Source organism: Engystomops pustulosus, chromosome 7 (genome assembly GCF_040894005.1).
Source record: "Engystomops pustulosus chromosome 7, aEngPut4.maternal, whole genome shotgun sequence".
Lineage (NCBI taxonomy): Eukaryota > Metazoa > Chordata > Amphibia > Anura > Leptodactylidae > Engystomops > Engystomops pustulosus.
The window spans coordinates 70,375,682-70,399,765 of NC_092417.1; the positions used below are offsets into that span (position 1 = coordinate 70,375,682).

The window sequence follows — 24,084 nt, forward strand, 5'->3', positions numbered from 1 at the left end:
AAAAGGGACAAATTAATTAGTTCTTTAAAGGATATCTACCATCAGTTTTACTGTAGAAAATATGGCTAGCACACGTCCTAATTCACTTGTCGTGTGCTTTAGCATTTATATTTATTTTATTTTATTTTGTGACCCTGCCATCTTGAGGTTCTCTACTTTGGGTTAGGTTGCCTATTCTTGTGTATCTGACACATCTAATCCATAAATGAGCAAGTCGCGGCCAAGTTGGCAGTCCACTGGCTGGTAATAGGACATTGGTTCCAGCAATCGCTTTTACCCACTATCTTTGATTCAGAGATGTTAGGACCCATGTGGATATTACACCTACCGTAGTTTTGGGAAATTTCCTCTAAATGGTTTTTTTTTACCTTTTTGGCGGCATTTTTTGGTGGAAAAAGTGACAACCCTTTATGTAGGCATAACATTAGTTAAACCTGTCATGTAACACTCTTAGCAGCAGTCTGAATATTTTACTATTAACTCTGCCTCGTCGGGCTGGTCTGATCAGAGCTGTCATTTCATCATCTCCCTTGGCACTGCTGCCTGGCAGCCTCTCTGCAGCTTTGCATTGAGGGCTGATAATTGCCAGGACAGTGGTAGCTGGTTAATCTTTCATGAATACTGGTAATAGCAACCGTCAGTTCACAGCTGTCTCTGCAACAGATGGTGTAAGAGACAGGCTGATCTGGGGGTGCAGCTGTCATTCCTCATCAGGGGTGCAGGTAACAGGAGGCCTGATAACCAGATGGATTTTGGACTGACTAAACTAGTAAAAGTCTAAAGAGCGCGTCCTTTAAAAAATATAAAAAATAAAAAAATAAAATACCTGCAGTAACTGTTTGATCACATGGAGTACACAGATTGTAAGGTGTTCTTTTTCTTTTGCTTTTTTTATGTTAACATTAATTTTATAGTGACTATTTTAGAGAAATTTACTCATAAAAATTGTAGCGAAGAACTCTATCCATCAGTAACCTATTGACTAAAGTCTGAAATCTCACCATATGTTAAAGACTACAGCGAGCAAAAAATTAACTAGTTGAATATTTGTGATGGCCCTGGATAAATTGCATGCAGATTCTACACAATCTTGATGCAGGGACTTTTCTAAAATGTTCATTGTTAGGCAAGTAATGATAGGTAATTCTTTGCATAGAATTACCTGGAGGATTTACAATGTTGTAATATAAAACAAATGTCATACAGGCCATAGCTTGTCACCTAGAACTGCCCCTTTGTGCTGTCTTGGCATCAAATCCAAGACTAGACTTGTAACAGAGAATTTTCTGTAACTTTTGTGTCTCAGGCTGAACCACACATGAGTCTATTCCTATCTGTCAATAGAATTAAAGGGTTTGTCCCAAATTTTAAAGTTATTATGTGAATAGGGGCAATAACAAGCCTATCGGTGAGTATCTGACTTCTGGGCCCTCGCCAACCACCAGAACAGAACCCCGCGATTCAGAAAACGGAAATCCTGTTCTTGCTAATTGATGCAGAGGCAGGGTAAACATGCGTCCTGATGCTCCGTTCAATACTACGAGAGTACTTGAGTGCCTAGCACAGCACTTGGGTATTTCTGTCACTCCCATACAAATGAATGCAGTTACAGTGCATGCTCATCCTGTCCCTGCATCAATTAGTGAAAACATGATGCCAGTTCTCTGAATCATTGGGGGTCCCAGCAGTCTCTATCGTGGACAACTTCTACACTTGGGACAACCCCTTTTTAAGATATTTTATAATAGCAAAATGGCTGCTTTCTACCAAAAACAGTAGTGCCCCAATCCACAGTGTCCTTTAAGACTTGGGCAACACAACAAGGATGTTATCCAGTTCTTGCAAGAGAAAAGCAGTAAGCATGGAGGAAACGCACAGATGACCTACAGAAGGTTCTTATAACAGTATGTCTGGTCCATAAACATTAAAAGAAATCTACCATCAAAATCCTTTAAGATAAACCATGGACAATGTGGTTTCACATCACAGTTCTTGCCATACGTTGTAAGGACACCTCAGGGGGATTGCAGCGTGCCCTTAATACGTATGGCACATGCGTATCCCACTGTATGCTTATACATCACCCGGGGATGCATCCTGCACCCTGAATGCAGGTAGAGCAATGTATACCAGCAGCAGCTGAATATATGGGGGTGTTTCCTCAGTAATGTCACTATTCGTATATGGACTGCCAACATATTTCCCTTACATTTTGTTATCCATGACCTCCTTTTAAAAAATCTACTTTTAAAATTATGCTAATGAGTCTGGAGGGCTCTGGGGTATTTACCAGAGCCCCTCAGTGCTGTAGCTTCACAAGCTTTTACAATGAGTAGAACAGGTCACGCTTGGCCCCCTGCTCTCTCTCCCTACTCCCTCTGCCTGTGTAATCTAGCAGCTGCAGGAAGTGCAGGGGAGGAGGGAGACCATTCTCTGCTTATTGTAAAAGAGGCTCTGGAAACCCCCACCATAGATTTTGGATAGATATAGGCCATGGATAACAAATATAAAATGATTACCACAGTCACAGTGCATGGATCTATGAGAGCCCCTGGTTCATTATGCTGGATTTAGAAAAATTTTAGGGGAAACTATATTTTGAAGGGGAAACCTGATCAACAAATGCCATTCGCCTGTTAAATTGACACAACTGCACCTAAACCACCTCAAAACTGGTTGCGATGCAGTTTTAACTGCAACATGTGACTGCACCTTCAGTGTTCTAAATGTGGTATTACATGTGGCATTTTGAGCCCGTTTTCGGGCAGTTTTAAGCTGCCCGTTAAAAACAGCATGCATTTTTGAAAACGCATCCGTTTTTGACTGTTTTAAAAACGGCCCAAAAACGGGTTCAAAACACCACGTGTGCCGCCGGCCTTACGCTGCGGTCGTACGTGGCGTTTTGAACCCTTTTTGGCCCGTTTTTTGAAAACGCATCCGTTTTTGACCAATTTTAATTAAGATAATTGGGAAAAACAATCAAAAATGGATGCGTTTTCAAAAAAAGCATGCGTTTTTTAACGGACTGCTTAAAAATCGTCCAAAAACGGATTCAAAACGCCACATGTGACTGCACCTGCTCATCCGCTGCAAATATTGAGTTTTCTAATAAATTCTGAGCTCAAGTTCTCCTATATAGTACACAACTGTATATTTGTTTTGGATTATTGAACTATTGTAGATAACTCTATAAAGTTTGCAGGTGACATTCGAAAATCTGCAGAAAGAGCATAAACAAGTAGCGAAAAGTTGTGATGGCTCTTGCACTGTAAAGTTTTGATTTGTTGTTTGAGTTTTTGAGTGAATTAGCAGAACTGCAACATTGTCTTGTAATGCACCCGATTTTTCTTTTTCTATTATATATATTTAGCCAGGTCAATCAATATGGATTTCACTGCATCTCCCACCTGACATTCACCAATTATTTGTAGAATGAGCAACCAGTGCAATATGATATGTTGTAATTTGTAGACTAGACTACTTTAATTTTTCAGTGCTCTAGGAAAGCTGTGTGGCAGCTGAATGGGTTGGCATAATTGAGGAATGTGTGTTTTTTCTGAAATGTCCCTTTATGGGGATGGACTTTGGGACAGTCGATATCTTATGTTTATTTTAGGGGGATTGGCTTAAAGAAAAAAAAAGTTGCTTAATGTTGTAAAACTGGTTTCCGATGCTATGAATGTGACAAAGGCTCCGCTATGTATCTTGTGACCAGAGAGTATTACACAAGAACACACCATAAATTAAAGACTCTACCTTTACTGTAGAATCGGGGTCATTCAATGATACCTTAGCTCTGCTGCTTCACTGTCAAACAGGTGTCACTTTTATCAATTTCTTTAAACTAGCCTCTGATAGTCCAACATAAATCTGGACTTCTAATTACAACAAGTCTTGAGATGCCCTTTTCCTACAGGGCCAGGCTTACACATTTAGGTTGTATGGGACATTGCTACTTATACTGAGGAATGGGAGCCAATACATTACAGTTGTAATCTAATTCTGCATTTAGAACATTTTCAAATGTTTGACTACAGTAAAAGTCTTTATAGCAGGAATGTTATTTTTGAACAAGAAAACTTAGGATAAGCAAAGCTGTTTTCCTTTCCAAAATTAAAAGTTACTAAACATGTATTGATGGGAGAACAAAGGGAAAAACTAAAAGTACAAAGTTGGGGAATAAATGAAAAAAAAAATATCAGCAGATTGAGTTATTTTATCTATGAAATTAATGTATTTTGTTTACAATTATTACAAGTGGTGGTAAATGGGGTCATTGTATGTAGGAACTTGTGGACTTGTAGATGTTGGGCCTGTGTTGGCTGTGAAAGTGTTAATGTGGCATAGGGAATGAGCTCATGTCGGTTTTGTTCTTTTCAGCGTTTATTTAGCGGTCTCTTTCTCTGCTGCTGCTTTCTTTGTATTGGCCTTTTATATTCGGGTGTCTCCAGCGGCTGTAACTAATTCCTTCAGAGTTTGTGGGGGCCAGAATGTGAGACTCCTCCCTTTCAGTGTTATTTGGGCAGGCACTGTCATTGTGCCTCTAGAAATCAGACCTGGTTTATTAGTACTGGCATAGTTATCTTGTCACATTGATCCCTGTTCTGAGGGTATATGTTAAGGATTGTGATAGGGCCTCACCTTTCGGGCAATGTACATATCCATGAGATATCGATCATATTGGCTCATTTTATATTGATCATATTGGCTCATTTTATCATGCCACCTTTTATCAGTGTTGATATTCTATCATAGTTTTGTTTTTACTTATACGGAGTAGTCCATATCCTGTGGTCACTGATTTGGCTTGCCATATAGTAATGAAAGTGCAGGCTGCTGTATTATAGATCAGGTGTACAGACATAAGTTAAGAGTTGTTGCTTTTTCAGTAAATCCCATTATTTAGCAGGACCGTGATCCACTCACGTGCTGATTACAATAGAAGATGATTGGCCGCAAACTTGGAAATCAAAGCCATGGTCATAAACTCATAGAAAGAAATGTCCCTGACTAGCTTGTGGCCCCATTACATGTTTATGTGCATGAAGTCTTATATATTCTAATATATCAAAATAAAAGAATAAAGGGTTTTTTTTTCTCCGCCCCCCCCCCCCCCAGGAAGTGCTCCAGCAGCTGATTGTGATGCCTTTGCCCAATGTGCTTCTGATCGGTAAAGACCCCCTAACAGGTTTGTGACTAACATTTGTAATCATTTGGAGACAAACCACCGTCTTGTATAGGTCAATGACAATATTGATGCTTCCACCAGGTAGGAGCATGGAGGAGCTGAAGAAGATCCTTTTGCTGATGCTGGGCTGTGCCGTGCAGGTGAGGTCTATTTTACACCTAGATTTTCAGGAGGTGTTGTCATCACCTGCCTGGCATTAGTACGTGCTAATGGTTTGTAGCGTGTGATGATGAGGAGAGATGTTTCAGGATTATAATTGACATGTTCCAGCAGAGCGGTTCTGTAGCCTCCAGCGTAGGGGAAAATCCACACTGTCAAGGTCAATAATTAGCTGAGATCAGCATCAATAGGGGGATTACAATCACTATGGCTGCCTTACCTCACCTCAATCCTGTTTCTTCCTGCCATTTCTGTAAAGTCTACCACCGCTGGCATTATCTCCAGCACTGATCTACATATTCTGAAAATATGTTGCAGGAATAGTTTGGCGGCAACTAACATGGCTTTCCCCTCAAGAAAGTTTGACAAAACTGCTTAGAATATTTTGCTACTCTGGAATCATGAAAAGATGATTTGTATGCCACTAAAATAACTTGTGTTGTTTTTCTCCCTAGTGTGACAGGAAAGAGGAGTACATTGAGAAGATAAAGCAGTTAGATATCGAGACGCAGGAGGGAATCGTATCCCACATCCAGGAGGTAACGCTCACTTTTGGCCATCCATTATTCATTGTAGAGATGCTTGTGTTAACAAGTAGTCCTGGAGACAGGGGTATGATGTACACTGTATAGTGCTATAGGCATAGCAATTGGGGTCACATCACCTGGAAGAACCTGGACACACTTGTCTGTCTGATAATGATATCATACACCATGCTGGTAATGCTGACTGGTGGCACTTGTTGATAACATTTGAAAAAAAAATGTTAGGAAATATCATTTAAATTAATCATTTTAATTAAATTAAATTTATCCTTTATCGAAAAAATTGTTACCATCTTGATCATTCATGACAGGACCTTTTATACAGTTCTGGTGGGGCATATGACTGTAAATGTCTATAAATGGTAGCAGTTGTGGAGATGAAGGCTTTTATTATTCTTGTGTGACAGGTGACCCATAACCAAGAGAATGTGTTTGATCTGCAATGGCTGGACCTACCAGAGGTGGCTCCTGAAGAGCTGGACACTCTGTCCAGGAACATGGCGCTCCACCTCAAAAGATGCCTTGATGAACGAGATGAGTATAAAGAGGTAAGATGGATACCATCTGACACCATCTTTCAGTCCCTCCCCCATCTCACTGCTCAAATCCAGGAATTTTGAAAGCTGATTGATTGCTACGAGCAACAAATGTGTCATAGAAGAGCAAGACCTTTATGTTTGAAGAGCCAGGGATGACTTTTGAACTTTTGGTGTGTGTATGTTTTGAGGGGAGGGGGATTGAGAGCACCAACTATGGACTGATAGTTCAGGTCTAATAACACACTATTTTTCTATGAGCTAAGTGGTCAGACTTCCAGGTAAGGTTGTGTTGAGGGTCACCAGTCTGCATATTTGGGTGTTAATATACAATCATCTATCTGGAGGGGACTGTCTGGCTGCAGTGTGAAGGAAAAAACAACAACTGTGCACATACTGTAGTTTGATTTTTCTTTCCACTCTGTGATTGGAGAGGAAGGGAGCAGCCGTCACCTCTTCCCTGCTGGTGGCAGTGACCTCTAGTGCAGGACGCGACGCTGACTTGAACAGCAGCCAAAATTAATCTGGGCCATGGGTTTGTAGGGGGGTTGTCATTCTCTGCTCCACTGACTGACTTCAGTCTACGTTATCTGACATTGCATTATGATGGAATATTTTGCCACAAGACCGCCCGCTGACTGGGGGTCTGTTTATGGAAATGTCTCTAGGCATCAACTAAAGTCAATTTATAGGGACATTTTCAGTCGAGCCATAAATAATGCATTATCTTTATTCCAAGATAGAAAAATAACATTGTAGGGTAGGGGTATTAAACTTATATTATGTTAATACATTCTCCCTGATGTTAATTTTATTCTGAACTATAATTCTAAGTGTAGAAATGGGGTAGGTTATACCCTAGTCCTAGTTAGTATTGAGAGAGTCCTTTGTAAACCGCAACATACGCTCCAAAAAAAGTTTTTGGAGTACTCACTCCATGAATTTCCTAGCGAGATCTGTGTTTTTACTACAACAACGTGCACAACTTGCCTTTATCTTTTAACGCACATAATAAGTTAAGTTTTGTGCCCAGTTATGGGTAACTATTGACTGTTAGACCGTTTTTTGGTGTTTATATGAAATACCCTACCAAGGCATTTGGCAATTTAGTTTTTGTGTTCAATGTTGGATGTAGACACTTATCTCTTTTGGCTGAATGTTTTAATGAGATGAGCAGGTCACTTCGATTCTGACTTCTTTGGATGTGGCCAGCTTTATTTTGTCAGAACAGTGACAAAATGAACCTTTAAGATAGAAAAAAGCTCAGTGTAGCGGTCAATTCTCCTCAGCCACTTGGAAACTCACGTACAGCACATTACTTATTGTAGGAGACACAGGAAAAGCCTCCCAGAGTGAAGAGAATAGAGTCTCCAATTTGACCCAAAGCTTCAATCATGGGAAATGCAAATTATTATGTTCTTTCAGGTGATTGTAGATCTCACTCAGGAAAGGGATTATCTTCAGTCTTTGAATCCACCCAGTCCGGTCAAGTCTTCAAGTCCAGATGTGTCATCCATTGTGGTCAACCATTTCTCTACAGAGGACAAGCAACATCTTGCTGTTGAGCTAGCAGATAGCAAAGCAAAATTACGACGATTACGGCAAGAATTGTAAGTTATTCCTCTTTGGGCGCCAGTTAAAACAGTCCAGAGATCATAAAATATGTCCGAATTTTATGTAACCTTAGGGTGAGGTTAAACATTAAAATTGGGGTGTGAGATTGCAGTCCCTTGTTTTAAATTTGCAACAAAACAAAGCTATTGTTTAGCAAAAACAACTGTAAGATTTATCTATTGACTGCAATGGCCTTGATTTTCCAATAGACAGTCTGAGAATCAGTGGCACAGACTGTATGGTAAAAAATAGTATAGACTACCTTTTTAAAACTTTGAAGCACTTATTGCCTTCCTTTCCATGGAGGGCATATTTCCTTTTCATGTATGTTGGATTCCATCATCAAACTAGTCAGGAAGGTAAACCTAAAACTAGATGAACATTTTACATCATACAGTAGATGCAATCACATTAGTAACTTTAACCCATAGTTAATTGTCTTCAAATCTGTGCATTTTTTTCTCAACTTATCTCAGGGAAGAGAAATCTGAGATCCTCTTAGACACCAAACATGAAGTTGAAAGACTCAATGTGGAGCTTCAGAGACTTAAGCAAGAGGTAAGAGAGAAATATAAATGCATACATATGTATAGACTGTTCCTTAGCTGTGGCATTGAACCAGTCCCCTCTTGTGTTATAATAGGAGAATTACATTTTTTTTGGTTACCAAAATGCAGCAGTTTTACCACAGCTTTTGAGTGGCCAAATGTCTCAGTGGAGCCACAGTTGTTTTCGGTTGGTAATCTCATCAACTGGCCTCAGTGAAGTCAGAAACAACTTTCCCTCTTATATTTCTCAGAACGGCCAACTAGCAGCTGAGGCTCGCACTGCACGTACATACAGGGATGAGCTGGATTCTGTGAAGGAAGCTGCCAGCAAAGTTGACCGTCTGGAGAGCGAACTCATCCGGTGCAGAGAAAAACTTCATGATGTCGAATTCTACAAAGCCCGGATGGATGTAAGTTACATTGGTCCATTCCACGAAAGCTCACCTTGTGGTCATCACATAATATGTAGGTCTCTTCTTCCTAATGCATCGCCACACCTGACCATGGGTAGTGTGCTATTGCAGCTCAGCTCCATTCATATCTATACAGACATGCTTTGAATAAAGAAGCCATGTTTTTCAACTTCCAAGCAACCCCTATAAGATGAATTAAACATGAATTGTTAATTTGAAGCTTATGGTGCAGGCATTCATTACCTTATGATAGATTTCATCCCATAGAGTTCCTAAAGGGAATTGATATCAGGTTTTCCATACATTGAAATGATAAAACTACAGTTATAAAATGATCCCTCCCCTATTTTTACATAGCAGAACCATTTTTAGGCAGCCTGTGCATGAATTTAGCTGGAATATTCTTGGCTGGGAAAGATTACATTTCTAGTTTCCCTCTGAAGAGAAATTTGATCTCATTAACATTACATGTCAGAGGTGCGGCGAAACTGATCTGGCGTAACAATGCATGCAGGAGTACTGACCCAGGACAACTCCCATTGTATTGTGTGTGTGTGTGTATATATAATATTAATTTATATACTGCATTGATGCAGCTACTTGGTAGTTTTTAAATAAACGTGCATATATTTATATACGTATGCATATTTTGTGTCATAAATCACTAAGAGAAAACTCCTTAAAATGTTTGGCACAAACTATGCAAATTACTAAGTGGTAGAAGAGCAGCCCGTACATCCTGAGCCCCTATTATATCTGGTATAGATTGTTTGTGTAAATGGGGATCCATATCATTTGTGTGTAGCATCCATCTGGTAGTAAGTGAGGTATAGAATTGGTCACAGAATTGGTTCAAGAACAGGACTCTACTGTATATACTGACGCTTAGACAGGCTGAGCATTTCTTGAGTATGAAGATAAATATAAAGTTTTTTATTGCATATATGGTGGCTTTATAGTTGCCACCAGTATCAGATGTATTTGCTATTTATTCATTGTAGGAACTGAGAGAAGATAATCTGATTCTCATTGAAACAAAGACTTTGTTGGAGGAGCAGCTGGAGGCGGCGCGGGCACGGACGGACAAAGTGCATGAGCTGGAGAAGGAGAATCTGCAACTTAAGTCCAAGATCCATGATCTAGAACTGGTGAGAGGGGAAACTCAGAGCTGTCGTAGTAAGCAGTTTTGGTTATCAATGTCCTCATCTGTGGAGGACGCCAGAACTGCATTGAGGAGTGATATATATAACAGAGCACTATGACAATGTGAATATGCTGTATTTAGATCTGTAAATAGTTCAGTAACAACTTCTATGGATACCATAGTGCTGCCACATAGTGGTTGATAAATGTCCGCAATGGATATCCATAAATGACAATCTAATTTGATAGTGGTTTCTATTTCTACCGTATATACTCGTGTATAAGCCGAGTTTTTCAGCACAAAAATGTGCTGAAAAACGTCACCTCGGCTTATACACGACTCAATAAAAATAGCGGCCCTGATGCTCGTCACGGCTCCTCTTCTGTCTTCCCCGCGGCTCCTTTTCTGTCTTCGGTCTTCTGTACAGCAGGCAGGGACACGGCCATGTTATCTCCCTGGCCGGGAAATACTATAATGCGCCCACTGATGACGTCATAGTATGCGCCGGCCGGTAGATAACATGACCGCGTCTGTGCCTGCTGTACAGAAGACTGAAGACAGAAGAGGAGCCGCGGTGGGCATCGGAGCCGCCAGAGTGTGAGTATATAAGTTTTTTGTTTTTTTTTTAAGGGCTGACTGTATACTACAGGGGGGCAGGCTGGGCTGGCTGTATACTACAGAGGGGCAGGGGGGCAGGCTGGGCTGGCTGTATACTACAGGGGGGCAGGCTGGGCTGGCTGTATACTACAGGGGGGAAGGCTGGGCTGGCTGTATACTATAGCGGGGCAGGCTGGGCTGGCTGTATACTACAGGGGGGCAGGCTGGGCTGGCTGTATACTACAGGGGGGCAGGCTGGGCTGGCTGTATACTACAGGGGGGCAGGCTGGGCTGGCTGTATACTACAGAGGGGCAGGGGGGCAGGCTGGGCTGGCTGTATACTACAGGGGGGCAGGCTGGGCTGGCTTTATACTACAGGGGGGCAGGCTGGGCTGGCTTTATACTACAGGGGGGCAGGCTGGGCTGGCTGTATACTACAGAGGGGCAGGGGGGCAGGCTGGGCTGGCTGTATACTACAGAGGGGCAGGGGGGCAGGCTGGGCTGGCTGTATACTATAGCGGGGCAGGCTGGGCTGGCTGTATACTACAGGGGGGCAGGCTGGGCTGGCTGTATACTACAGGGGGGCAGGCTGGGCTGGCTGTATACTACAGGGGTTAGCTTATACTCGGGTCAGCTTAGACTCGAGTATATACGGCAATTGTTCCATCATGGGATTATATCACTGACGCTCTTGTTCTATAATTGTCAGGACCGATTTTCAGACAAGAACCGGATCGAGGAGCTGTTAGAGGAGAACATGGTCCTAGAAATTGCTCACAAGCAAAGTTTGAATGAGTCGGCTCAGCTGGGCTGGGAGCTAGAGCAGGCCTCCAAGAGCACTGACCTGTCAGATGGTAAGTACTTTGTTATATTGTTGCTTTTTATGGTATGTGAAAATATGATTAATTATCAAAATCTCTTTTCTCCCTCACTACATTTACTCTGGTGGCTTTTCAGGTCATATCCGCTTGTTCAGTTTCTGCAGCACCCGGATCGTATTACCTGCACGTTATCTTTTTTTTGTTTACTCAATAAGTCCTCAACGGATTTCTTACAATTGCCAAATCTAGTTAAGTAGCTCTCCCTAGTGGCAAAAGTTTGCCATTACAGCTGAATTATTCTTGTTCTGAATTAAGGGTTTGTATTTTCTGGGCGAGGGGCAGTAGTTTTCCTCCGTTTAATGTTGTTTAAGTCTCAAACCTTTTTGTGGCAGTTAAGGCATAATGGGAGTTATATCTCTCCAACTTCTCCAGTCTGATGGATAGTTCAATGGAAAAGTACATAGTGAACTGATGATGCAAGTATTGGGGCCCATGGCCAGTTTGAACATCATTTAAAGGTTTTAACGAGACCATAAAGCTTAACATACAAGTTGTAACATTCCCTTGAATGCTATTTACTAAACCACACCAATTGTTGTATAGTCTAGTGGTAGATAAGTTGCTCATGAGCTGAAACATGGCCCAAAAGACCTTTACTTATACTTTTTTGATCAACTGTTTATGGATACTAATACTTTAATCCTTCCATTAACAGCTAGAAAATCATTTGTACATGAGATGAATGAATCTGCTTCCAGTCGCATCCTAAAGCTGGAGAAGGACAACCAGAGTCTCCAGCAAGTCATTCAGGAGCTACGAGAAACCTCAGTGAGTTTGGAGGAGAGCAGCCTCAGAAGTCAAGAACTGGAGAAGGAGAACCAGCAGCTCAACAAGAAGGTTGGTACCTGATAAATAGGATGCTAGCCCTGAGGTCTAACATAAATCACGGCACTGCATCTTGGTTAGGAGAATTTCATAGAAGCAATTATTAAAGACCATAGCATGAAGACATTTCATACCATGGTTTGAAAGTGCTGTAGGGCATCTGCCTGACCTTGTTTGTAAACCCAGATTAAGTCTGCTAGTGAGAGGACATCCTCATTGTTTACCAGTATAGGAATGTCTCTGATGTTTGGGTGGCGTCTTATGTGTTGTGAAGCCAGACACCCTGCTCATTTCTCATCTAATTGTCTTCAAGATATTGACATACTGTATTGATAGCTTTTATACAACAAAGGATTGCACCTGACCTTTTTTCTGTACAAATTGTTTTTGGATCTTGTGTTTATAGTCAAGAACATATTCCATTGAACAAATATTTTTTACATTTATTTCTCCTCATAGATTGAAAACCTGCAATCTCAAATTGAGAAGGAGAAACAGAGCAGCGCTGACTTAGAGAGTCTTGGGGAAGATTTACTGAAGGAAAAGGAAACTCTTTCTCGAAATCTGGACAATTTTAAATGTGACAAGGAAAAGCAGGTAACCAGGAGTTAATTTTTTTAACCATTTAATTTAATAATCAAAACAAATTTATTGAGGGTGCAAATATCAACTTTTGCAGATTAAAGAACTGGAACAGGAAAATAAACATTTGTCTCAGGCGATGGCAGCCTTACAACAAAGGGCCCAAGAAAGTGCAGATTCAAGAGTGAAAGAAGTGGAGAAGGAAAATAAAATGCTTCATGAGACCATCACTGACACCAGCAGTAAGCTGAATGAGGTGGAGCATGAGAAGAAGCAGCTGCAGAAGGCCTACGATAAGGTGAAGGACAAGGTGGAACGTGTGGATGAAATGCAAAATGAAGTCCGAAGGCTAGAAAAACATAATGAACAGTTGACCAGGAAGTTGTCCTCCATTAGGATCATAGAAGAGATGGTGGAGGTTTTGGAGAAAGAGAATGGAAAGCTAGAAAGTGAAAACAGAATATTTAAGAAGTCTCTGGACACTCTGCAGAATGTCTCCATCCGGCTGGAAGTTTTGGAAAACGAGAACAAGCAACTCGATGAGGAGAATATGGAGCTCAGGAGAGCAGTGGAAGCCATGAGGTTTTCCTGTGCCAAGATCAACCAGGTTGAGAGAGAAAACAGTGAGCTCCAGAAGGAGAAGGAAGAGCTACAGAAGAATGTTGAAGTTCTGAAGGCTCTTGGGAAGAAGTCAGAGCGCCTGGAAGTCAGCTACCAAGGTTTGAGCGAGGAAAACTGGAGGCTTCAACAGATGATTGCGGCTGGAAATAAGAAAGTGACTGAGCTGGAAGCAGAGCTCAAAGAAACTGAGAAAGAAAATAAAGAACTTCAGAAAACCCTGGAGGAAATGAAGATTTCAAGTAAGAGGTTGGAAAGGATGGAACAAGAAAAAAAGATAATTGAGCAGGAGATGACACAGCTGGAAAAGGACAAGAAAATGTTGGAGAAAGAATCTAAGAGGCTTTGGCAGCAAGTAGAGTTGAAAGACGCTATATTGGATGATAACACTGTCAAGCTAGCTGACTTGGAGAAGGAGAACAAAACACTAGAGAAGGAGGTTTCTAAGCTGAGAGACTTGACTTCTAGAACCCGAGAACTGGAGAAAGAGAGTAAAGATTTGGTGCAACAGCTGACTGTTGATAAGAGGACACTGGCGACACTAAGAGAGGTACATAAATTGGTGTATTTCACAAATGCTAAATGTGATCTTAAGGGGATACTTAAATGAAATCTACATTCAAATTGATAAACCCGGTAAACCCAATAAACTTAATCATAGATCCTTTGATTAATTTTTAAAATTATGCTAATGAGTCTGAAGGGCTTCTGGAGGCCCCAATTGTTGCAGCTTCACAACAAAGCAGGCCCCCCACCCTGCTGTAGCAAGATTACCCAGGTAGAGGGAGGAGGGAGAGAGCAGGGGGTTGGTGAGACATATACTGCTCATGGTGACAGCCTGTGCATCTGCAGGACTGAGGGGCTTTGGTGATTGCCCCAGGCATTAGACTCATTAGCACATTTTTAAAAGTATTTATTAGGAAGTTGACCATGGATCACACATACAAGAAGATTAGCACAGTGCTTTGATTTTATAAGCAAGTGTCCCAGATTTATCATGCTTGATTTTGGTGGTAGATTTTCTTTAAAGGTGTAGTCTAGTTTAGGATGCCCATTTTTATACACTTTGTTAGGAAATTTTGATTTATGGGAGTATTTTTTTATTTAGGATCCTCTTCTTTTGAGTACAAGGAATGTTTTTTGTCTGGAGGACCTGTCCTACACTTCTTGGATACTCAGTTGTTTTTCAGTTTTTTCTGTGATTGGGGTTGAGGAAAAGTAAACACTTAATTATTTCTAGGTGCAGAATAAGGACACTCTTTACAAGTAGTTAGAATATAAAGCAGGAAACCCCCTTTTTATGATATGTTCAAACATCGTAGATCTCTGAAATTCCCTAGAAGCTAAATGAATTTCACCAGGTTTTACCTCACTAAATTACTTTTCAAGGATATGAAATGTCCTGTTTAGAATGATCTTTTATGTAAAATCTCAAGCATATCTCAACTATCAAAAATCTCCTTCAAAGTCATGCAAATAGTGGTTGCAGGAGTAGTGTTACTTCAGAAGACCCTATCTTTTGGTTCTGTAGTATTCTTTTTGGTTCTATAGTATGCTACAGAGGGGGAGATATATTCAGGAACTGAATCTTTTTTCGCAGCTTTAATTTCCGGCTGTGTGTTTAGATTCATGTGTCTCTGGTTCTGCAGCTCATACAGCCCTATAGCTGTTGTGAATACAGTTTCTAGGTAACATAAAACAGATATGGATTTCTGAAGTGACACTACCCCTGCAACTACCAAACTTGACTCCTCTCTTGTGCAAATGAGGTGAGAAGAGTCATATTTGCATGACCGTATCATAACCTGCCTGAGGGACTGGTAGTTTAATCTGGTAAAACTTGGTGACAGGTTCTGTTTAGTTCTGACTGGAGCTTTTGTATTATTATTAAGCGATGCTGGTAAAAGCCTGGGGGGAAAGAAATTTTGGTCTTTTCAGATCCGTTATAATTCTGTAATTTTTATTTCATTCTAACTTTTTTTTCTCTGCAGGACCTGGTCTTGGAAAAGTTGAAAACCCAACAAATGTCGAGTGAGTTGGAGAAACTTAGTCTGGAACTGGAGAAGATCGGTTTAAATAAAGAGTTGATGCTACAAGATGAGAACAGTAATGCTGAAATGTACGTTGAACCTATACAAAATGAAAATCAATTTCGGCTTTTCTCTGTTGGCACGGTGACATACTGGGCCGGATCGAGGTTGGGGGGGGGGGGCTGGGTGCAAAATCTGTTGGGGCCCCTATTGAATGTAGTCCAGACAGGGAACAGCAATCACTATATACTGCTCTCCAGCAATAACTATATATACCTAATCACTATATATAGTGCCTAGTATTCACTGTATACAGCTCCCCCAGCAATCACTGTATACAGCTCCCCCAGCAATCACTGTATACAGCTCCCCCAGCAATCACTATATACAGCTCCCCCAGCAATCACTATATACAGCTCCCTTATAATACCTAACTACATACAGACTACTATTATTAGTATAAACAGTCCTAAGTAAAATAATAAAATTGTACTCTCCTTCCATCTTTCCCCTGATGCGCGCCGACCTCCTTCCCTTCCATCCCGGTGTCAGCATAGTGGATATCGGAGGTGTACCAAAGATGGCCATCTTTGTTTACCTCCGATCGTCTATGGCCGAGCAGGGAACTTATAGTACTTATGTACAATTTAATACAACTTATTTCTCTGTGCTGACACCAGTGATTGATGAGAAGTGTTATACCCTAAAACTATGATGTGCCTACATTTATTCTAAATAATCAGATTGCTAAATCTTTGTTTTAAAGGAAATACAAAATTCTGGAAAGTAAGATAGAATCAACACTAAAGACCACTTTGGCTGTTAAAGAAAGTAAAATTTTAGCACTTGAGGTTCAGGTGGAAGAAGTTCGGAGTGTTAACCAACAGCTGCAGAATGAACTGAATTCGGTAAGAATCAAGGTTTTTTTTAGGTGATGTGTGGTTTGCAGGAAAGTTTCCTGGAAATACTGAAATTATCTCTGTAGCCACTAAGTGTAATTGTAAACTGACGCTAGTTCTAGAAGTGCAGCAATCACATATATTATATCATATACAAGAGAGGGTTGTAATAGAAAATAACACCTTATAGAAATCACTATCATGGTTTCCTTTACTAACACAGTTTAGCTACACCTCTTTATCTACATAGAACTTGCCTAGAAATAAGGCCACTAAATGTAGTTTTTAGGTGGCCACCTATACATGTTTTAGAAATACAGTGATACGTTTCCAGTTTTCTTTATGTCTAAAGCTTTAATTTTGATAAATGGACTGAGAGGTCAGAATGAGAAGAGAACTGGTCAGTAGTCTGATCATGAGAACAATGAGCCACTGAACTACACAGTATTTTGGAAAGTCCCATAACTTATTCCCCTGAGACTGGACAGGCACTTTAATAAAATAAATGCTAATGATGAAAGGGCAATCTGCAATAATCTCTGGCATGTTGAATGCAGACTCCGCTATAGATCTACAGTCTGTACAGGAAACCTAATCAGCACCAGGAAGGGACAGGTCTTCACCAGCTTGGGCAACCAGTGCCCGCAGAGCGTGAGAAAGCCCTACAAACTCTGCATCAAAAGAGGGAAGCCAGATCATATATTTAGATTGCCAGCTCTTGGGGAGCATGTAAGAAAAAGCATGATCTGTAAGCAGATATTTTTCTTCCTCCTTCTATATTTCAGCTAAAGCAAAATGAGAATGTAGATCGGACTGTCCACAATTCTCGCAGTAGGAGTGGTCGTACCATCCACAGCACAGAGACCCTGGAGAATGGACAGCCGGAGAATACACGGGAACTGTGGAAGGTGAAGGACCGAGTCATTGAGCTGGAGCGGGATGTAAGTTTGTTTTAATATTTCACTCCTCACTTATGTGATAATATTACTGTGTATGGTAATATTTTATATAGTGATCAATTCCTTCCTACGGTGAAGTCATTGGGGGCGGCTATCGGTTACGATGGCAGCTTCGGGTCTTACAAAGACCCGAGGCTGTCTTGTTTTGTCCCATCTATTACAATGTGCGATTTGCACATGGTAATATATGATGTGGAAAATACCCATATATATACTGCCATACTGTAGTATGGCAGTATATGTTAGGATCAAACAGACAACCTAGGGTTAAAGTAGCCTAGGGGTTCTGAAAAACAGTACTAAAAAAAAAAATTAAATGAAAAAAAAACTAAAAATTTACCCCCCCCCCCCTTTTCCTAGAACTGATATAAATAAACAGTAAAAATTATAAACATGTTAGGTAACGCCGTGTCCCAAAATGTTCCATTTCTCAAAACATAATGGGGCTTATTTACTAAGGGTCCGCGGATTGCATTTCCGCTGGACTTCCTGACATTTTTGAGGTTTGCTAGGCTGTGACGGCTATTTAGCAGGGGATTGTGTCGAACGCAATCGGATTTTGGTGCAACTGCGCTGGCTTTCATGCGACAGAAATCTGGGGGCGGGCCGACGGACAATCCATGAAGAAGATGGTGAACTCCGGTGGACCTGAGCAGGGAAGTGAATCGCGGCAGAGTGAACTCCGTCGGCAGGGTAAGTAAATGTGCCCCAATGACAATTATTCCCGGCATTTAACCCGGTAACAGAAAATAGCGCCTAAATTCGAAAATGCCACATTTTTGCAAAATATAAAAAATTCAATAAGTGATCAAAAGGCCGTACAGTTTTTAAAATGGTAGCTTTGAAAACATCATCAACATCACAAAAAATGATACCACCCACAGCCCCGCACACTGAAGTATGAAAAAGTTATTAGAGCCAGAAGATGGCAAAATGAAGACATTTTTTCTTTAATTTTGTAAATGTATGAAAACATTTATAACACATATATAAATGTGGTACTTCCATGATCGCAATGACCGAAAGAATATAGTGGACATTTAATTTGGGACACATAGTGAAAGCTGTAAAATCCAAGCCCACAAGAAAATGGGGCAAATGTATTTTTTCACCAATTTCACGGCATTTGGAATTTTTTTCCCGCTTCCCAGTACATGGCATGAAATATTAACTCTAATAATATCACTATGAAGTGCAATTTGTTACACAGAAAACTAGTCCTCTCACAGCTGTTTACATGGAAAAATAAAAGTTAAAGATTTTTAAAGGTTGGGTGTCAAAATGGAAATGCAAAAACAAAAAAGGGCCAGGTCGTTAGGGGTTAATATTTTGTAATTACTATTAAGAGTAATTTTGGTATTTGTTTTCCTATCTTTTATCTAGAATGCTGCTTTGCAAGCAGAGAAAAAGCTGATGAAAGACCAATTGCGGCATCTGGAAACACAGAACCATTCCCTCAATAATCAGATGGGGGCGCTACAGAATCAAATCACTTTCCTGCAGGAAAACAACACTGCTTTGCAGACACAAACTGCAAATTTGCAGGTGAGAAGCTGGATTTTACACATGATAGTGAGGGGTTGTGTTGGGGAGTTGTATCTTGGAAAATGAAGATATTTTTAATCTATCTTCCATTGGTGCATCTTTTATTTGTTTTAAGGTAAAAGTCTGTAATACATGATTCATGAATTATACCATCCACTTCCTACATTTCTGACCTTCTTGCATTGCATTAATTTTGTTGTAAATTTAATCGTTTGGCTACCCATACACAATAATTTATTTTCAGGTTGAAGGCTCAGCTGCTGCTTCCCAAAGCGTTTCCTTAAAATCCCAGATCTCGCAAGTGCAGAACCAGCTCTCCAACCTCGAGGCTGAGAATGAAAAGTTATTACGACAGCGAGAGGACGCTAAGGCCAGCCACGATGCATTGCTCCGAGATCACAATCACCTTGTATCACTCTATGAACGTCAATCTGCAGAGTATGAAGGCCTCATTGGTCAACACAGTGGTCTGAAGACACAGCACAAGAGTCTGGAGCAGACCTACCACAGCCTTGAGGACAGGTAGGTTGGTGCCCTTGCCTATAGTCCATTATCTTTTTGTAATCATGTTTATCTTCTCAATGAAGTAACTGCTGCTAAGGAAACGCTTGCAGATTTAGCAAGTGTGAGCCTATTAGGTTTAGTGTCCAGAGCAAATATTCCAAGATTTATGGGCTTAAAGGGAACCTGTCACCAAGAGACCCATTTTTACCACTCAGCCCTCACATAGCATAGTACATACACTGCCAAAAAGTGTTTTTGCATAAAAAAAATAGGTTCTACAGAAAAAAAGATATGTTATATAGTACATTTCGATGCCATGTGCTGTGTGATTAGGCACTAGGCACCTGGAGTGGCTATAGAGGAGCAGTTCCCCCCCACCCTTGGGAAACCGCTCCTCCATGTGTCCTTTTCAAATAAATGAAAACGCCCATCACTGGTCTTGGTGACGCCCTCTGCTTCTCTATAGCCACTCCCAAGTGATGGGACTTATTCATTTATTTAAAAAGGACACATGGAGGAGCGATTTTACAAGGGAAGGGGGGGGGGGGGGAGAGAAATTGCTCCGCCATAGCCGCTCCCAGGGGACAAATGCCTAGTCACAGATCACATGGCATTGAAAGGTACTTTATAACATAGGTTTTACAGAAAAAAAAAATCTATTTTTATACAAAAACTCTTTTGCAGTGTATGTGCTCTGTAGGGACTGTGGAGTTGATAAAAATGGATCTCCTGGTAACAGGTCCCTTGAAAAAAAACAAGCAGAATTCCCTAAAACATATTAAACAGAATAATTCTTCACTGCGTCAGCATCAGTTCATGAAAAAGTTATAATAAAAATGTTCTTACACTGTTACACACTACAGGTCTATGTCATTGTAGGTCATATTCTGAGTGAATTACAACTGCAACAATAATCAGTCTTAATTCCTGTATTTTATGCTTTTATTCTTGATTACATGGATACATTATAACAATTCCTCTACTGTACAGAAAACGGCACTGAAGCACCCAGTTCTCTCACATTAGGCACAGAATTCTCCTGTATTTGACACTTATAAATTGTTATTGTGTTGCAGCTACAACAACCTGTTGCGCTATAAAGCAGAGCTGGAGGAACGGGACAAAGCATTAAATAGTGAAAATGAAGAATTGCTGCAAGAAAAAAAGAAAAACCTCTTGGCTGTAGGCGAGAACGCAAAAGTACGAGAAGAGCTGGAGAGGTGAGGGCAGCACTTTTTGATGTCATTTTTCCTGGTCTGCCAGTTCTCACTTTGTGACTTTTGACTGCAATATAACAACAGTATTGTTGAAATATTGTCATAGCAGGTGGTGTACACCAGTGAGTGGTCACACAATAGACTAACCTTATTATATAATTTGAATGTAATATAGTCACTCATAAAAAATTGAAGAGTGTTCTAGTAACCTGAGATGTTCCATTTCTTAATTTTTTTTCTGTACGTTTTTGTTTTAGGTTGAAGTTCCTGCATAAAGAACTCCAAGAAGAATATAACAATTTACACAAACATACGAAAGATATGAAGGGCTCCCTCAACAACGCCCAGATGGAGCTGAACCGATGGCAAGCAAAGTTTGATGAGTTAAAGGAGCAGCACCAGACCATGGATATCACTCTCGCCAAACTGGATAATCGCTGTGAGGTAGGACAAAGTCCCTTTAACCTCTCCCTGATGGCACCACAAGAAATACCAGTCTTTGGAACTGATCCCTGTGTTAAAGCTTATTAATGTGAATCTTTTGCTGGCACTTTGCACATTTGCCAAGTAACATAAAAGAAAAAGTGCAGGCATCTAGAAGCCCATACGTACACCTTCATGTGCTTTTAAATATTCATGCCAACAAGAATGTAAATTACAGTAAATGTAAAATAATAAGCCTTATCCATTCATTGTGATGTACAGAGGATGCACCTGAAGGGGAATACATATTTGACATTGTTATTCAAATGAGAATGATAGGATTTTTCATCAGATTATATTATATTTACTAAATATTTTCAGAAAACATAGCATAAAACTGAGGGTTTTTTTTCCATGTTTTCATGGCTACCTGCCAATGAATATGTGCATTCTCTGATCACAAACAACAGGTCTGTGCTCCTCTGTTTGCTGCCTGATTGTCAATGGGAAGTCCATTCATGCTGATTCTGAGACGGCAATTAAAAGAGTTGTCCACCATCATAAAACTTTACCACCATAAATTCAAAACCCTTCTACACTCTACCTACACTCACCGGCCACTTTATTAGGTACACCATGCTAGTAACGGGTTGGACCCCCTTTTGCCTTCAGAACTGCCTCAATTCTTCGTGGCATAGATTCAACAAGGTGCTGGAAGCATTCCTCAGAGATTTTGGTCCATATTGACATGATGGCATCACACAGTTGCCGCAGATTTGTCGGCTGCACATCCATGATGCGAATCTCCCGTTCCACCACATGCCAAAGATGCTCTATTGGATTGAGATCTGGTGACTGTGGAAGCCATTTGAGTACAGTGAACTCATTGTCATGTTCAAGAAACCAGTCTGAGATGATTCCAGCTTTATGACATGGCGCATTATCCTGCTGAAAGTAGCCATCAGATGTTGGGTACATTGTGGTCATAAAGGGATGGACATGGTCAGCAACTATACTCAGATAGGCTGTGGCGTTGCAACGATGCTCAATTGGTACCAAGGGGCCCAAAGAGTGCCAAGAAAATATTCCCCACACCATGACACCACCACCACCAGCCTGAACCGTTGATACAAGGCAGGATGGATCCATGCTTTCATGTTGTGACCCTACCATCCGAACGTTGCAGCAGAAATCGAGACTCATCAGACCAGGCAACGTTTTTCCAATCTTCCACTGTCCAATTTCGAAGAGCTTGTGCAAATTGTAGCCTCCGTTTCCTGTTCTTAGCTGAAAGGAGTGGCACCCGGTGTGGTCTTCTGCTGCTGTAGCCCATCTGCCTCAAAGTTCGACGTACTGTACGTTCAGAGATGCTCTTCTGCCTACCTTGGTTGTAACGGGTGGCGATTTGAGTCACTGTTGCCTTTCTATCAGCTCGAACCAGTCTGCCCATTCTCCTCTGACCTCTGGCATCAACAAGGCATTTCCGCCCACAGAACTGACGCTCACTGGATGTTTTTTCTTTTTCGGACCATTCTCTGTAAACCCTACAGATGGTTGTGCGTGAAAATCCCAGTAGATCAGCAGTTTCTGAAATACTCAGACAAGCCCTTCTGGCACCAACAACCATGCCACGTTCAAAGGCACTCAAATTGCCTTTCTTCCCCATACTGATGCTCGGTTTGAACTGGAGGAGATTGTCTTGACCATGTCTACATGCCTAAATGCACTGAGTTGCTGCCATGTGATTGGCTGATTAGAAATTAAGTGTTAACTAGCAGTTGGACAGGTGTACCTAATAAAGTGGCCGGTGAGTGTATATAGTACTTTCCCTAGTAAAGTTTCTGTCGCTGGTCCTGGTGTCTTTACACTGAATTTTACTGGGCTAGGTACTGTATGAGTGACCCTATTAGGATCTTGTACTTCACCAAGCCAAGCCACATACTAGGGCAGGAATGGGACCAGTGAATTTTGGGTCTTGGGCAGACGGGTCCCACACATATCCATGATAACCATGTTTGTGATTGTGTGGAAATTAATTTGTCTGTTGAATTAAGAAAAATGTTAGTCTTAGAAGACTATACATTCCTACACACAGGACATGGATGTCACGACCCATAGCTGGAGCATTATTGTAGTGCAGTGTAGTGACTCTGGTTTTTGCATGTATGTATATGGGAGTTAAGCGTGATATCCATCAACTGAACCAGAATTTTGCCTAAAGTTAATGGCTAGTTTAAGATCTGGATAAGTTACATCTCCCTCTTGGCCTTGTGTTTGCAGCTTATGAGCCGCCTGAAACGTAATCTTGAGGAGGAGAACCATCACCTTCTCAGCCAGATCCAGATGTTGAATCAGCAGAATCAGATGTTGCTTGAGTCGAGTATGGAGAGTAAAGAACATTATTATGAGGAGCAGAAGCAGTACATGTAGGTGGAAATATATGGCTTCAAAGCTAAATGTGTCAACTCCTTTTGGACCCAAATATCACGTAGTATTATTCATGTGCATGTCTGCTGCACTGATGTGACACGTTCTTTTATGTATTTGGAGAATGGTTGCTTTGTACAATCATCTGATAATTTCTTTATCCTTTTGTAGAGATAAATTAAATGACCTAAGAAGACAGAAGGAAAAGCTGGAGGAGAAAATAATGGACCAGTATAAATTTTATGACCCTGCACCTAAGAAGTAGGTGTAATTTTGAAATTCTTACATAAATACCATGACTATAATGGGGGAGATTTATTATGCTTTTTCCGCCAGTTTTCTGAAGGCACATAAATCTCCCCTTCTCCATTGTATGCAGAGATTATTAAAGCTTAGGTGCACTTTAAAGCTGTGTTCTTACAGAGTAATT

At 40.8% G+C, this 24,084-nt stretch overlaps 1 protein-coding gene across 3 annotated transcripts in view; it reads left to right on the top strand.

The window, feature by feature from the left end:
• CCDC88C (coiled-coil domain containing 88C) overlaps positions 1-24,084 on the top strand; it is a 55,031-nt gene that overhangs the window by 16,952 nt on the left and 13,995 nt on the right. For all 3 annotated transcript variants that reach the window (XM_072116663.1, XM_072116665.1, XM_072116664.1), the window contains exons 4-24: positions 5,119-5,188; positions 5,270-5,328; positions 5,803-5,886; positions 6,300-6,440; positions 7,854-8,038; positions 8,519-8,600; positions 8,842-9,000; positions 10,005-10,151; positions 11,454-11,598; positions 12,281-12,462; positions 12,910-13,047; positions 13,130-14,200; positions 15,642-15,769; positions 16,447-16,588; positions 17,365-17,520; positions 18,922-19,083; positions 19,328-19,605; positions 20,664-20,807; positions 21,062-21,248; positions 23,508-23,653; positions 23,826-23,915. In XM_072116663.1, the coding sequence (XP_071972764.1) occupies positions 5,119-5,188; positions 5,270-5,328; positions 5,803-5,886; positions 6,300-6,440; positions 7,854-8,038; positions 8,519-8,600; positions 8,842-9,000; positions 10,005-10,151; positions 11,454-11,598; positions 12,281-12,462; positions 12,910-13,047; positions 13,130-14,200; positions 15,642-15,769; positions 16,447-16,588; positions 17,365-17,520; positions 18,922-19,083; positions 19,328-19,605; positions 20,664-20,807; positions 21,062-21,248; positions 23,508-23,653; positions 23,826-23,915 (3,896 nt within the window). The remainder of the gene's footprint in view (positions 1-5,118; positions 5,189-5,269; positions 5,329-5,802; positions 5,887-6,299; positions 6,441-7,853; positions 8,039-8,518; positions 8,601-8,841; positions 9,001-10,004; positions 10,152-11,453; positions 11,599-12,280; positions 12,463-12,909; positions 13,048-13,129; positions 14,201-15,641; positions 15,770-16,446; positions 16,589-17,364; positions 17,521-18,921; positions 19,084-19,327; positions 19,606-20,663; positions 20,808-21,061; positions 21,249-23,507; positions 23,654-23,825; positions 23,916-24,084) is intronic.